General features: G+C 41.8%; 2 protein-coding genes across 2 annotated transcripts in view; one reads left to right on the top strand and one right to left on the bottom strand.

Moving 5' to 3' along the window:
• The window catches only part of clec11a (C-type lectin domain containing 11A), a 5,905-nt gene extending 2,659 nt beyond the window's left edge, over positions 1-3,246 (top strand). The window contains exons 4-5 of the mRNA XM_030046739.1: positions 793-876; positions 1,761-3,246. Of these exons, the coding sequence (XP_029902599.1) occupies positions 793-876; positions 1,761-2,173 (497 nt within the window). The 3' untranslated portion in view covers positions 2,174-3,246. The remainder of the gene's footprint in view (positions 1-792; positions 877-1,760) is intronic.
• Positions 3,247-3,257: 11 nt separating this feature from the next.
• selenol (selenoprotein L) lies at positions 3,258-12,287 on the bottom strand. Its single transcript, XM_030046738.1, has 9 exons — positions 12,147-12,287; positions 11,235-11,313; positions 10,780-10,833; positions 10,159-10,204; positions 9,843-9,967; positions 7,210-7,324; positions 6,339-6,461; positions 5,651-5,788; positions 3,258-5,550 (listed from the first exon to the last, which is right to left on the bottom strand). The coding sequence occupies exons 1-9, from the start codon at positions 12,250-12,252 to the stop codon at positions 5,401-5,403; spliced, it is 936 nt and encodes a 311-aa protein (XP_029902598.1). The 5' UTR covers positions 12,253-12,287; the 3' UTR covers positions 3,258-5,400.
• Positions 12,288-14,663: the final 2,376 nt, after the last annotated feature.

The raw sequence follows: 14,663 nt of genomic DNA, 5'->3' as shown, positions 1-14,663 counted from the left end.
TTTATTAAATTCTTTATTAGTGATATGGGACCGTTAATGTACATCATTTATCCACCTATTGGTTCGTAAATTATGTAACTACTTGAACTACTTGAAATCACCATTTAAGTGATGGACACACGTTTTCAAACAGTTATGCATATACTTCCATGCAGAGAGGGCAGATGATCATCAGGCAGATGGACGAATGGCATCAGGACGAACTCAGTGACATAAAAGATGCCATCTCAAGCCAGTCTGTATTTTCATTAAATCATCATTATCCAGTGTCTGTAAAATGTGCCTGTGTTGCCACTGTTGCCTCCCTTCAGTGCCCTGTTGTAACTCCTAACCTTAGGACTCCTCTGCTGTTCTCTTATTGGCTCAGATGAATGCTTTTATGTCATGAGAATGTTGATCCTAAAAAAGTAGAATCAAATTTATGTAAACCTGAGAATTTTTTGGCACTCATGACCTATTTCCTACTCTGAGACACTTGATTTCTACAGGCTCTGGTCTCCCTTAAAAATATTTTTAGTTAAAGCTTACAGGAAATAAAAATCAGGTAATGCACATCCCCAAACAATGGGCTTCAAACAGAGAGACATTAGTGATTAGTGCTGCATAAAGAAAGAATTGAAGGACTTCAGGATTACGATCAATCATCCCCACCAGAGTGAAATAAAAAAGTAGAAAAAAAAAAACTGTAAACCAAGTTCAATAAGAAAAACCAAAGAAAAGTCTTAGTAGCAGTTCCTTGTACTAAGCTTCATGTTTTCTTGTCTCTGTTGTTCCTCATCACCAAAATGGCAGCTAAAGTCGGGGAGCTGGAGGACAACATTCGGGAGGTTGACCAGTACAGCAAGGACAACCGCAAGGAGATTGGAAGACTGGAAGGTGCCAAACTCATTCTTAATTTTAGCAAATTATATCACAAATAATGACTGTCATTATTTGTGATAATATGTTGGTTCTTGGAATAATGTCTGTGAACAGCAGACACAATATCACTTTACCTTCATATAATATGAAGAAGTGAGGTCATACAGCATGAAAGGACAGGTGGTGATGTGAAGAGCATGGAGGGTGAGAGTCAGTGTGAGAAGTCACATTCAAGCAAAACATTTAGATCTCTGTCCACATTTCGTCAATGAATGGAACATAGAAGAGAGAAATATTGGTATTTTGAGACTTTCAGTGTAACTGGTGTGTGACATCAAATCTAAAGTATTTTAAAGGACCATACCAGTAACCAACTAGCTACAATCTATCAATGGCCTGATGAAGCCTACAGGTGGAACATCATTTCTTGAGCTTACCTGAGCCGAACTGACAATTATCAGCTCTGTGGTTTATGAATAGTGATGACTTTGTTAGCTATAGAAGCAGAACATTAAAAGGTGGCTGTTTCAACCAAAAATTTAAATTTGAAAATTGAAGGATTTTGATTATACATTGTGAAATCTTCAGTACCCCTGCATGTTTGCAAAATAGTTTGCTGAAACGTAAAATCAAGGAAAATTGTGGTAAATGGGCCAAACATTCAAAATCACTGGTATGGTCCTTCAACTTTTGGCTCTTTTAGCCTGAACACAGCCAAACTGTCCCATTACATCCAAATAGCTGTGACCATTTAAAGAAGAAAATAATTTCATGATTACATTTTCCTGATATGGTTTTACTTGGGCAGAATGAAATGAAATTATGGAAACACAGAATAGTTCAACATAAACAAAAAATTAAAACAAGAATTTTCTCCCCTCCTCCTCTCTGCCCTGTAGGTTGCCAGAAGGGCCACAGGGTGGGCTACAAATGCTACCTGGTCTACCGTAGCTACGAGGACTACGCCGGAGCCTCCAGGAAGTGCCTGGAGCGCGGGGGGCGCATGGCGATGCCCCGAGACCGCAAGGAGCAGGAGGCCCTTGCCGACTACGTCAAGTCCTTCTTCCACCCGGGCAACTGGCCCGTCTGGCTGGGCATCAACGACCTGCGATCCGAGGGCATGTACCTCTTCGACGATGGGACGCGGGTCACGTACTTCCAGTGGCGCAGGCACTTCCTGTCTAGCCAGCCGGACGGAGGAAAGCGGGAAAACTGCGTGGCGATGTCATCGGATGATGGGGACTGGTGGGACCACTACTGCGACCGGACCATGAACTACCTGTGCGAGTTTGACGACAGGGTGGCACTTTAAAAATGACAGTTTGGGGGAAAAAAAGTAATTTTCACTGTAAACTATGACCTCCATTCAGTGACCATCATCCTAGTGAATCCCCATTATAATTAAGAATCCATTCTATTTTTTAAAAAAGCTTTCATTTATGTTTCATTTGGGATTTCCCCAAGATCCTCTAGTGGCGAGAAGGATTTGCAACAACATTCAGACACCAGTAAAGAGGGATGGCTGAAGCAGTGAGGGTCACTTGGTGCTCAGCAGAAAACTGCTCCCACATTAGAAAACATGGCTCTTCACTTTATTTGAGTTCAAACGATTTAATTGTATTATTATTATGAACCTTATGCAGTCAGAATCAGCTGTTCTATGCAACTGGTTGTATATAGGAAGTTAAGCTATGGTTCACAATAACCTATGTTGTATTATGTGTTTTTTTTTTTTTTTCAGCCGACAACAATGCTAGTTACTTTTTTAAGAACACAAAAATCCTGGTAGTTCCTGGTAATCAATGCCAAGCTTCACAACTTTGTTCATTTTGCAAAATTGTTACTCATAGTCATGAAGGAATGTAAATGTTTACAAGTGAAAAGTTTTGCAATTATCTACTTAGCAGCTTGAATATGCAGTTATTTTGTAAAAGGCATTCATTTTATATGACAGTTTAATAGTATGACACACACTGTCAGTATTTAAATATGTAGCTATTTGCCACGACGATGCTCAGACTTTCAAGTTTAAGTCATGCTTCATAGCACAAATATGCTTAATGTTATTTAAGTTATATACAGGATCATTTTTTATTTAGATTATATAATCATTCCGTTGCACTGACATGAATGTAAGCCAGTCAGACTCAGCTATGTGATTCAGCTTGTGGAATTCTAAATATTTTGTCTACACACACACACACACACACACAGTCTCCATGTCAACATCTCTGGGAAGCCCATTCCTATATTCTAGGGAAATGAATTCTCATTGCTGAGTCATGGAGTAACTCTGTAATAATTACACGTTTTATGTTAATGTGCCTTGGATCAGAAGCTACAGTGTGTAAAACAGTGACCATGCACTTAAAAAGCTGGATGTCATCATTTTTTTTCTAAATCTTTATTGAAAGTTGACATGGTTCATTTACTCATTAGGCAACAAAAAGGATCTTAAGAGTTGTGATTATTCAAAAGACTTCAGTGTTTGGATTCATTACACCAGGTAGGTGAGCAGTTTTCAAAATGTGAAACACTCGTGGCAAAAATAACTAACTGAATCCAAACAATCCAGGAGGCGACTTTTTTTCCTCCTAGGATGGCAAAGGTGTGAACTAATTCACTTAGATTCATTCCTTACAGCCTTTTCCCAATGTTTGCCAACTTAAACCTAACACTGGCTTTAACTAATAAACCAAAATGAACACTCAAAATGTAAAAAATGACATTGCCATCTTTGGGGGAAAAAATGGCTTCCAGGACTTGTTTGCACAGACACGTTGACCACAGTGTGCAGAGAATCAGAGATCACATTGTTCATCATGTTGTTAAGCATCTGTAGCTGCATAGTGACCAAAACTGCACCCAGTGATTATCCAAAGATGGGTGTGGCGTCTTACACAGAGGCATGCAGCTTCTAGACAGACTCACCTGATGTCAACTTTGTGAGCCAATCAGCAGACAGAGCAAGTCTAGTGCAGACTGGCCTTGTGATGCTGGAATAATCAGCTAAAATGCTTTAAAGTGACTCTAGTCTCCATGTCCCATTTCCCAGCGACAGCCATGAAAGTGTGTGCTGCTCCTGATGCGGCACAAGTTGATAACAGCACATGGAGGAAATATTTAACTCGTGGTAAAAACCTGACATATTGCGATGCCTGTGTAGCATCAGTAGAGGTATGTGCTCCATCTCATTTATGGTGTGTTTTATCCCTTGTAGGTGTTGTAGCACACAGTGAAACACATTGGAACTCATTCATCAAGCAATGATTTTTTTGCATATTTCCTTTACACCAACATTTACATAAGAAAACTAGGATTCATCAAACTTTACAGGAGTCAGGCCTTTTTGCACGTGCAGAGGAAATTTACGACAACACAAGAAAGCCAGTAAACCATGTCCAAAGGTCATAGCTTGTCTTTTATAGGCAGTATTTTTTCAATTATGACACCGATTTGGCCATACTGTATCCTAAAATGTCAAAATGTAAAATTGTCTAAAACCACCCATCAAAAGGGTACCCTGTTTTTTTTTTTTTTAATGGTTTTTCATTGCCCAGATTAGGCTAATTGATGGCAAACATAATTTAAGGGGCCAAAATGTTGTGAGTCCAGGCTTGCATTGGGCTCATTTTTCTCCCTTCTGATACAAAGGCCTACCTTTAACACCTGACTGCTGCTTATTAGAACTGGAGGGCTGTGCATCCAATGCAGGCTGGGATTAAAAGGCACACGATTAAAAAATATATATTTACAGGGAAAAGCCAGAAGCACAACACAGCACAAGGCCTATGAACAGGTGTGCGTCCGTTCATCTGTTTGTCACACAGGTGCATCACTTCCACATGCTCACATTGCTCACAACATATTGATAACTGAGACCCAATGGACGCCACAGGAACTATCTGAATGTGACACCTTACCTGAGCTTATCTGAATTTTTGAGATGTGAGATGGTAAAATGTAGATATTCATGTTATAAAACTATCACCATATGTTAAAAAAAACTATCGGTGTAAAGGTCTGCAAAAACAACAATAGAATTCATAGTTTGAACTTGAATGTACATGAAAAAAATCAACTGGGCTATGTGTTAGTTATTATTAAAAATGGGTTACCCTGGCTGTATCCCCCGGTTAAAAACAATTCTAGATCATGATACAAGATCCCAGATCATGTCTTGCTGCCACTTGGGGTCACCAAAGTCCTAAGTTAGCTCGTGTAGCTCTAAGGTAAGTCTTAATAAACTTTACATTCTGATTAGAATGACAGACCTGGTTAAAGTGCTACCTGGAATCATTTCAATTAAACTGTAAAGACTGAATCAGCATTATGAAGGAGTGCTACCATCACAGCACTGGCACAAGAAGATGATCAGTTGTCTTCGGACCACGGTGTCGCATCAGTCACGCCTCTCCATGATGCCATGACTGTGAGACGTGACGTCATCAGCGTAGGCCGAAGACCTGCTCTTCCTCTGTGGTGTCAGTGCTGTGAGAAAAGAAATCCCCCCCTCCACCCGCCCTGGTGTGAAGGTGTTCATGCACACGTGTCAGTGCCGCTGGTGGAGCAGCCGTCAGCGTCTGCGGCCTTCAGCAGCTCTGCCACAGTCGGCCGGTCCAGGGGGTTCTCAGACGGGTGGGAAAGGAGAACCTTCCCTGCCTCATCTAGTAGAAAATCACCTCCCATCTGAAAAATAAAGCAGAGAATACATTGAATACATGTATTTTCCATGAGATCCGAAAGCAGAATCAGATGCTACACAGTCAACGGCCGTGTCTGTTTCGACCTGATAGATGTCTTCCAGCAGGCGAGGAGGGATGTCCGGGAAGTCTCTGCCCACAGCCACGTACTCGGAATAGTGCAACAAATAGCCGAACTTCATCACCTTGGCATAGGAGGAACCCAGGCCAAACTGCCTGTAGATCTGCAGCACAAAAGTACATTAGACACAAGCGCATATTCACACACACCCAAAGAATACACACTATTAGCACGACAGTGGCCAAATCCAGACACATGCAGTTTCTGATGTGACATTTCAGATTCTCAAATATGTATGATTTCACGGCACGGGGAAGGTGCTTCTTACTCTGAAAGACTGGAAACTACACAAAGGAGGAACAGAAAGGAACTCCTAGTAGGTCCAGGGGCCAAATTCACAAATGTGCTCTCAAAAGATAGAGCTTAAGAAATGACATACGAAGAAACTGTAGAAAGTTTTGAAGAAAGCTCATGAATGCAATTCCTCAATCTTTTTTTAGTCTAGTTTATTGCAAATATCTTTTTTATTTCTATTTACAAGGTTCTCAAAAGTGAGACCTCAATTATTAATTTTAAATATTGATTGCTGTTATTTGATTAAAGCCTACAACAGTAAACAGAACAGCAAAAGAAAAAAAAAGCTGAGAAAACAGAGTTGAAAATCAAGATTCTCACACACACACACACACACACACACACACACACACACACACCTTTCTCTGTGGATCCAGCAGCATGGTGAAGGTACATCCAGTCTGCTCCAGCCAGAGCCGAGCTCCCTCCACGCCGCCGAACGAAACCACCAAGACCCGCAGTGACCGAGCGTCCATGAGGCCCTACAAACATCATGAGGAGGTTAAAGAGAAACAGTGGGCTGCTATGGTGCTCTAGCACCACCTGGTGGCCATTGCTGCCCACATCTGCCACAGGCAACGACGTTTGGTTTATACTTCAAGCGATGCCATCATTGACCTATGCTTGTTACACTTCAGCTGACTTGAGCTTTGACCCATTCGCTCCCTCAGTTGTCATAGCAACAACAGACCATTGTTCCTGACATTAATACAATCTTCTAATATAACGTGAATCGGCGGTAACAGAAGATCAGAAATTTGTTGAGAATTTAATAAATAAAATGACCTTGTGCCCCTGCCTGTATGACACTCAACCTACAGATGAGAAGCAGAGGAAATGTCTGGACCTTAGTGATACACTCTGTAAGTGCACTTACGTTTTATACTCAGTATATGTGATGGTGTCCAGAGTCAAAGTGACCACAAAGCACCAGACTATAGAAACTAATGATATATAACATGACTTTTACACATTAGGTTAAACATATTTAAAAAAGGGGATAGGGGTGGCTTGGATTTTTCTGCAAACAAGCAGGTAATTTCTAATGCAGAGGCTTTGCTGGGCCACCACAAAGTGTGGAGGCCCGGCCCTCTGGACCGACCAGACTGAGGAACAAAGCGAGGCACAGGGTTCTGCTTCCCATCCGGGCAAACAGCACGATGGCGTGAACACACCGAAACTGTTTCTGAGAGCTGGACACGGACTTCCTGGCACGGGAGGTAAACTGACCTGATTGGCCTGGAGCTCAGCCACGTGGTCTCGTCACGGCAGTCATCCAAAATGTCTGATGAGGACCAACAGGAGCTTCTGTCCCTTCCCCAGATACTGTCCCAGCTTCACACTCCTGCAACATACACAAAACCAGGAGCGCCTTATTCACTCAAGACTGTGTACAGAGCCGTAACGACATGTGGCCTGAAACATTATTAGCTCCTCTATAGGTCTCACCTTCTGTAGATCGCCCCCTATAGATGCTCAACAGCATGTCAACTGATATAAATTAAATTTCAACAAGAGTTCAGCAGAATATCAATAAGACTTAAATTATATTTCAACAACATATTGCCATATCTATTGACATTCTATTGTATGTTTGCTGAATTTTAACAAACATGGAGGCCTGGTTGACATTATCGCTGGACCCTTGCTGTGTTATTATGAAACCCACCAGAGTTCTGGGCAAGAGCCACCCACATAGTTAAGTCAGTGGGCAACTATGACCAATCACAGCACTGGTGGGTATATCTTGCCCAGAACTTTGGTGGGATCCATAGTAACACTTTACAGATATGTTACTGAAATGTAATTTCTGTCTTATTGATATTCTTGTTGATATTGAACTTATATATCAATTATCATCCTGTTGAACATCAGCATAGGGGACTATCCAACCAGTAGGGGAGACTGGGGTAAGATGAGCCATTTTTCATATTTAGGATCACTACATCAAGGCAATCATAGTTTTGTCGCTAACTAATATATCTGCATATATTTCAGGATGTTGTGCATCTCTTCAAACAAACAGAATGAGTGTAAACATAACTGTTTCCATAATATAGCCTGTCCAAAAAAAGTGGTCTTGTGGCACAACTTACCCCGTGTATGGGGTAAGTTGAGCATAGGAGCGGGGTAAGTTGAGCCGTATCCCTACTCACCCCCCACCTTCCTCCCCACCTCCATCCCACCCCTCCCTCACCTTCTCCCTCCCTAAATAACAGTCACTTCTTCACATTCATGTGTATTTTTATTTATTAAACACAATCCAACAGGTACAATAAACAGCTGTTTTAACAGGCCTTAAAGTGCGCTTTGGAAGAGAACATTAACTGCTGTGTTTCTGGAAAGAAAACACTAGAACACTAGTTTCTTGGTGTCCTTGCTGACAGTAAGGTCAGTTATGAACATATGAACGTAACATATTTGTGATGGCCACCATTGGCCACCACATAGCTCCGCCCCTGGCTTTCACTCAATATTCCACCTGTCGAGGCTGCAGGGGAACACAAATTGCTCAGACCTCCTTGCTGTACCACCAACTCTGTGAGGTCTGGGGAGTTTTAGAGATTTAATATTTAACCCTCATAAAGGCTTAAGTGGTCAAAACGGCCTGAGCGTCTGCGAATCTTTTTTCCGGGGTCCTGTGGTGCGCCAATGCCTCGCCCTCGGCTCCGCGGCAGCAGTTGTGGCCTCCAGCACTCCCCCATGCCCCCGGACCCCCCGGCCTCGGCCCTGAACGCACCGCAGAACGCAGGAGCCGGTGGTTCGACTTACCCCTACCGGCTCAACTTACCCCTGGCCAAATGGCTCAACTTACCCCAGAGCTACCATTTTGACTTTTTTAGTCCCCACAGCTAAAATGGTGCACTTTTATGCTAGGTTTATGACCTCATGTTGTAGCTCATAGATACCACAACTGATGTATAAAACAAATTTAAAATGATCTATTTTGGTTTTAACACAATACTCATGAAACTTATGAAAGACTAAATTCACTTTCAAGAGTAAAAAATGGTTTTTCGGAAATAAATGTCTAACCACTTTACCCATGTGGTTCTTACCTTCACAGACTCCATAAAATGATGCCTTCCTCCTAAATATTTGGTCATATGATCAATATTTTTTACCGTTTCCTAGCAACAGGGGGTGGCTCAACTTACCCTTTGGCTCAACTTACCCCAGTCTCCCCTACAACTACTATATTGACCAGTTAAACCTGAAAACTGACTCTTTAGGGTGTAAACTCTCTAGTTCAAGTTCAGGGATTAATGAATTAATAATTTCCTATTGTTATGAGTTGTTTTGGTAGTACTGGAGTTTTTCCCCACAAGAATCACCTTGCTCGTTAGGAGCAAGTGGATGCACCTGTGGTGTCCACTCCCAGCTGAAGGTCTGATTAATCAGCGGGGCTGGGCGGATATATAAGGAGCAGTTGCTGCTCAGTTCAGAGGGGTTGTGAGTGTGTGTGAGAGTCAACACCCTCAGTTGGCTCTCTTGGTATTTAGTGAGGATAAACTGACTTTGTGTGCTGTGTGGGGTTTTGTGTTTTGGCCTTCCCCTGGTCCACTGATTTCCACTCTTTTACTGTTTTTTTTTTTTGTTGTTGTTGTTCTATCATTTTGATAGATTTAGTGGGTGGCAGGAAGAAGTAAAATTCCCCTGCCACCTTTTACAACCCAAGACCCAGTTTTGTTTTTCATGCAGTTTATGTTAGTTTCCCCTTTAGCAACCTTTGTTTCTCCAGTTTGTGTTCTACTTGGGAGGGGAAACGTAACACTATCAAGGAAAGAAAAATCACTGACCTCAATTTATCTTGATGACTAAAACAGCTTTAAGTGTGTGTGTGTGTGTGTGTGTGAACTCACTCTCCACTGTTTGCATCAGTGAGAGCAATGTCAGCACTCAGGCTGTCTGCTGTGGCTCCTGCCGGCTGTGTGTTCGGTGTCTGCAGATCTCTGTCCACACTCTCTAGAAAGGAATCCCACTCACTCTGAACACACACACACACACACATTGAAATATTTTAGTTATAATTCATCTATCTACCATGACTTCATAACCAAGCATAGATATGGATCCTGAGGCTCCAACAGTTGAGAACCACAGTTTTAGACCATGCAACATAACAGAAATGATGAGACAGTCTTATTATTTTTATTTTTTTTTTTTACATGTACACACCTCCAGCTGCAGGAACTCCTCCACCTGCTCTCTGACTGCGGCGAGGCTGGAAAACACAATGGAGAGGTGTCGATGTCTAGCTATCAGTTACAACTAATGACACAGTGAGAGCAACGGGAATTTTTCACATTAAATACTCAGGGAAACAATGTGAATTGTTCTGCTTGGATCCCAGGAATCCTGCAGGGTGGGGAACACAAATCAACGTCCTTAACAACTGCCGTTATCAGCTCCTTCATATTCAATATAACTTGTTTGGCAGCCCAAATCATCATGCCCATAATTAAAAAAAAAAACACATCTCTTCAAAACAGGCTGCTTGGTGCTTATTAACATGCCATCTATACATGACAAAGACACAACCTGTTTCATAGACGTGTTATTGCATGAAACACACACAATTATGGAGCCATGTGATGATTCATAGCCAATAGAAAGGATTCAGCATGCAGGCTTTCTCATGAGTACTTTGGTCTTTGTGCTTTGGTGTGTGTGTGTGTGTGTGGGTGTGGGATGGATAGATAGATAGATAGATAGATAGATATACTTTATTGATACTTTATTGATCCCAACCAGGGATGGGTGTGTGTGGGAGTAGTGGGGATTTACAGCCGTACTTACTGGTATGACTTCTGCCAAATGGCCTCTGCTTCATTCCTCTTCTTCACTCCAAGGCTGTCAAACATGACATCCCGTTAAGATTTTCAAACTGGTTTGAAGCAACAATCAGCTCGTATAAAATCCTCATGTAAATGAATGACAACAGGCAGGCAGCAGTGCTTTCCACAGAGAGTAGCAGCCAATCACTGATATTGAGTCAATGAGCAGTCTATTCCTGCCAAACACATTCTAAAAGAGTACCTCTCAGTATTCAGTGATTTGTCCTTTTCAAGGCTGAAAATCCTCTGAAACAGCACACAGACTATCATGATACAGTAAAAATGTTTCTCTGAAGGCTTTGGCCCTAATCTTGGTGGAAAGCCCTCTGAAACAGCTCTGTCAGACAAGCTGGCAAACAATCAGTCTGTAATATTGTGTAAAAGTCAGCAAACCCCAGCTTGCGGAGAGACCCTCACCTCTGGTAGAAGTTGGCCCCTGCAGTCATCAGCCCAAATAAAGTGGTGATTTTATTGGGGACAAAATCTTGCAGGGAGGCTGGTGAGAACAAAGAGCCACAGTCAGTCCTGGATCAGCTTTGTGCAATGCTGTCATTGTGCTGGCAAAGGGTGTGACACGGATTAAATTATAAGGCCTTGCTCAACTTCAAAATGCCACTGGATTTTTAATCTGCCGCCTTGATCACACTGACCTGCCTTAACAATGCACAATAAGCATACATACTATATAGCTTGTTTATAAAATAGAATTAAGTTATACCTAGATAATAAACTAATTGGTGATCACCCAAGCACTAACAACCATGGTGAGCAGAACTAAAACAAGTGCAGCTGCAACTTAGTAGGATGTTCACGTGTTTCCACTGGGTCTGCCGTCCTGTCCCGTATGAAACCCAACGCCAAACTTCATTCAAAACTCTTGCAGCTTTATGTTTGCCTTGCTTATTGCCCGAAAGACATGCCTGATAAAACAAGTGTTAAGATCTCAGCTGAATTACTGGGATCCCCTCTCTTATGCGGCATACATATAATCCACCAAGCACCCCGGATTCCCGGATTATTTGCTGGCCATAGACAATCGGTCCTCCTGTTCGCTCTCTCGTTTTCTGTCAAAGTACACCGCGGAGGACGATAACAAGCATTGTGAACATCTTTACATAATACATCTTTAAATAATAGCCCAAATGGATCTTTAGTGGATTATCTATAGGCCGAATACACGAGAAGATCGGTTTGATTGATTCAAACGGCTTGATGTTTTAAGAAATCAGTAATTTTGCTTACAATAGCTCTCAATCTAAATTTGCTATTTTTTAAACGGCGTTTCGTACCAGAAACACACCGGGACTGTACAAACCAAAGCAGCCTTACCTTGTGCCTCCTGTTGGGCCGTCTGCAGCAGGAGCCTGCCTAGGTTAACGAACAGAGTCAGGGCGCCTGTGAGGGTCTCCTCTGACACAGTCACATCCTCCGCCATGCTTCCTCACCTCACGCTCGGCGACAGACTGACAGGGCAAATCGTGCGCCGTGCATGAACCTGACCGGATGGAGACCACGTGACAAAATCACATGGGGTCAAACTGGGTTAAAACCTGTCTAGGGACAGAGCCGTGAAGGCAACATCTAGTGGTCATTAAAAAGACTGACAAGGAGAAGGGTTTGATTTACTGAGCAGCAACTCTCCTTGAAAATATTTTTTTTTTCACTTATTCTGAAGCTGTTTCCATTCCCGCGCTTTTTTTTGGCATGATGTGTATGCATATTTTTTTCGCCTCATCAGAAAACTGACATATTAAATCAGTAATCTGGAGTTTGTCTTAAACTTCCTAGACAGACAAGGACACATGCACATTTAAGGTAGTAGCCTAAATGCGCCACTAGGTGTCAGTGTTGCGCAGTCTGTCCCCCTTAGATTTTCTTCAGTCATTGCCGATTGTCCCATTACTTATTTTCATTTTGCTTTGGGTGTAATGAAGATTATTTGTGTTTAAGTTGGTTGTTGTTTGCTTAGTTTTTGCATGCACTGTGTTGAACTGTAGTGTGTTTTGGCTGCAGTTTTCTGTGGTGCTTCATGGCCACAGCTGTCAGTCACCTGAGCACACATCAGCACTGGGCCTGAAACATGGAGTAAGACTGGGAGACAGAGGAAGGCAAATTGTGTGTGTGTGTGTGTGTGGTTATTGAAGGCAGTGTGCCAGGTTGAGATGCTGTTGGATTTGTTTCCTCTTTGTTTTAGTGCCTGTAATTCTATGGCTTATAATAAACTGGGGGAAATTTCGTCAAGTGTGTTTGTAATGGTAATGGCAATCATTTTTGGCTCCACTAGAGAGATTTTACACAAAATTTCACTCTAACACTTTTATTAGCAACCTTAATCTGATTTTAATCTGCGATTTTAACAGCACAACTCATAAGATTTCACCCAATGATTGTATAAAAAAATAAAAGGAAACAGCAAAGCAGCAAAGGCCACTGGGTGCTGTTTTAAAACCTAAGTGTGGCCCCACAGAGGTTTGTCAAATTCTTTATCTATTATTTGATTCAGTCAATAAACTGACTGAGATCATGATATGAATATTCGCCAGTCTAAATAATCTTAAAGCTGCTTCCCAGTCATTTGGCTGTCAGCAGTCAGTTACGATGGGCCTCATTTGCCCAGATTGTATATTTATCCCTGTATTTCCTTCACTCCAACATTTACACAAATAATCTCAGGTTGTAGCATGAACTACAACTATATTATGTTAACAGGTTAACTTTAGAGCATTTTAAACAACAAACATTCATCCTGATTACAAATATTAATGATCTCTCATATTTATAGGCAAACAACCATTATCAGAGTAATATTCACCACTGAGCAACCCAGCACCTCCTCCATTGTGTGTTGATGGCCCACATGGTGGCGCTGTAGCCTAGTCCAAACCAACTTTTAGAATAGCCACTGTGTATCACACAGGCCTTAAGAATAAGCAGCAGCATAAAGAAAAAACAGTGATGGTCAGCTGATGTGAAACAAGAAAGCTTTATTTCTGTTTGTGAAAGAGGTTGTTTGACATTAGGGGCAGAGGGCTTCTCTTTACTGGGTGATAGATGTAGATTATCTGACCATTCCTACCAGTGTTAGAGAGGATTCACATTACAGGCTGCTAGAAGGATAGTACAAGTGTATGACCTTCTGTGAAGTATAATTTTAACAGAAGGCAAAGATCCCTATGTGCACAGTTCCACTGAGGAACAGGACCATCAGCCACAGAGCCAGGCAGCTTTAATGCCACTCCAGTGGAGGACAGACTGTTTGTTGTGTGAGCCAGATGAAACTGAGAATGAGGCTCATGTTTGGTTTTCCTGTCCTTCCTACAAGAACATAAGGGAGGTATTTTTTTTAGTAAAATGCTGACTTGTTTTGGCTGGGTGATTACAGAAAACTTGAGTTGTGCCTCAGGAAGGGAAGCTTTCTTGGAGCAGATTTTATTTGCTAAACTTGGGCAAGGAGGCAGAGTATTTGTTTAAGATCAAGCTGTATAACAATTTGTAAAATTGTAATGAAACGAAAGGTTTGAACAATGAAAATTTTCTTGTGGCGTCTTGTAAACCCATGAGGGTTGTGCACTTTGTGTGCATGATACACAATTAAAAAAAAAAAATCTACCATGGTCTTGATTGTATTTCTTTCATCATTTTCTGGCAACTGCAATCACTTATTATGGCCTAAAATGAAAACACAACTGAGATTTCTCTATCTGGAGCTGTGTGGTTTCATATCTCTTTAGTATTAGATGTCCATCATTCGGTTTGGGCTGGAGAGGAAACGTGATCTGGATTTGTTTTTATTAGAGCTAAGTGGATGTTCCCCTCACTTTCCTCCACCTGCACATTGTTGTGGTC

The sequence above is a fragment of the Myripristis murdjan genome, chromosome 24 (assembly GCF_902150065.1).
Source record: "Myripristis murdjan chromosome 24, fMyrMur1.1, whole genome shotgun sequence".
NCBI classification, from domain to species: domain Eukaryota; kingdom Metazoa; phylum Chordata; class Actinopteri; order Holocentriformes; family Holocentridae; genus Myripristis; species Myripristis murdjan.
The sequence above is the reverse complement of the archived record's forward strand: the minus strand, read 5'-3'. Positions and strand labels throughout refer to the sequence as shown.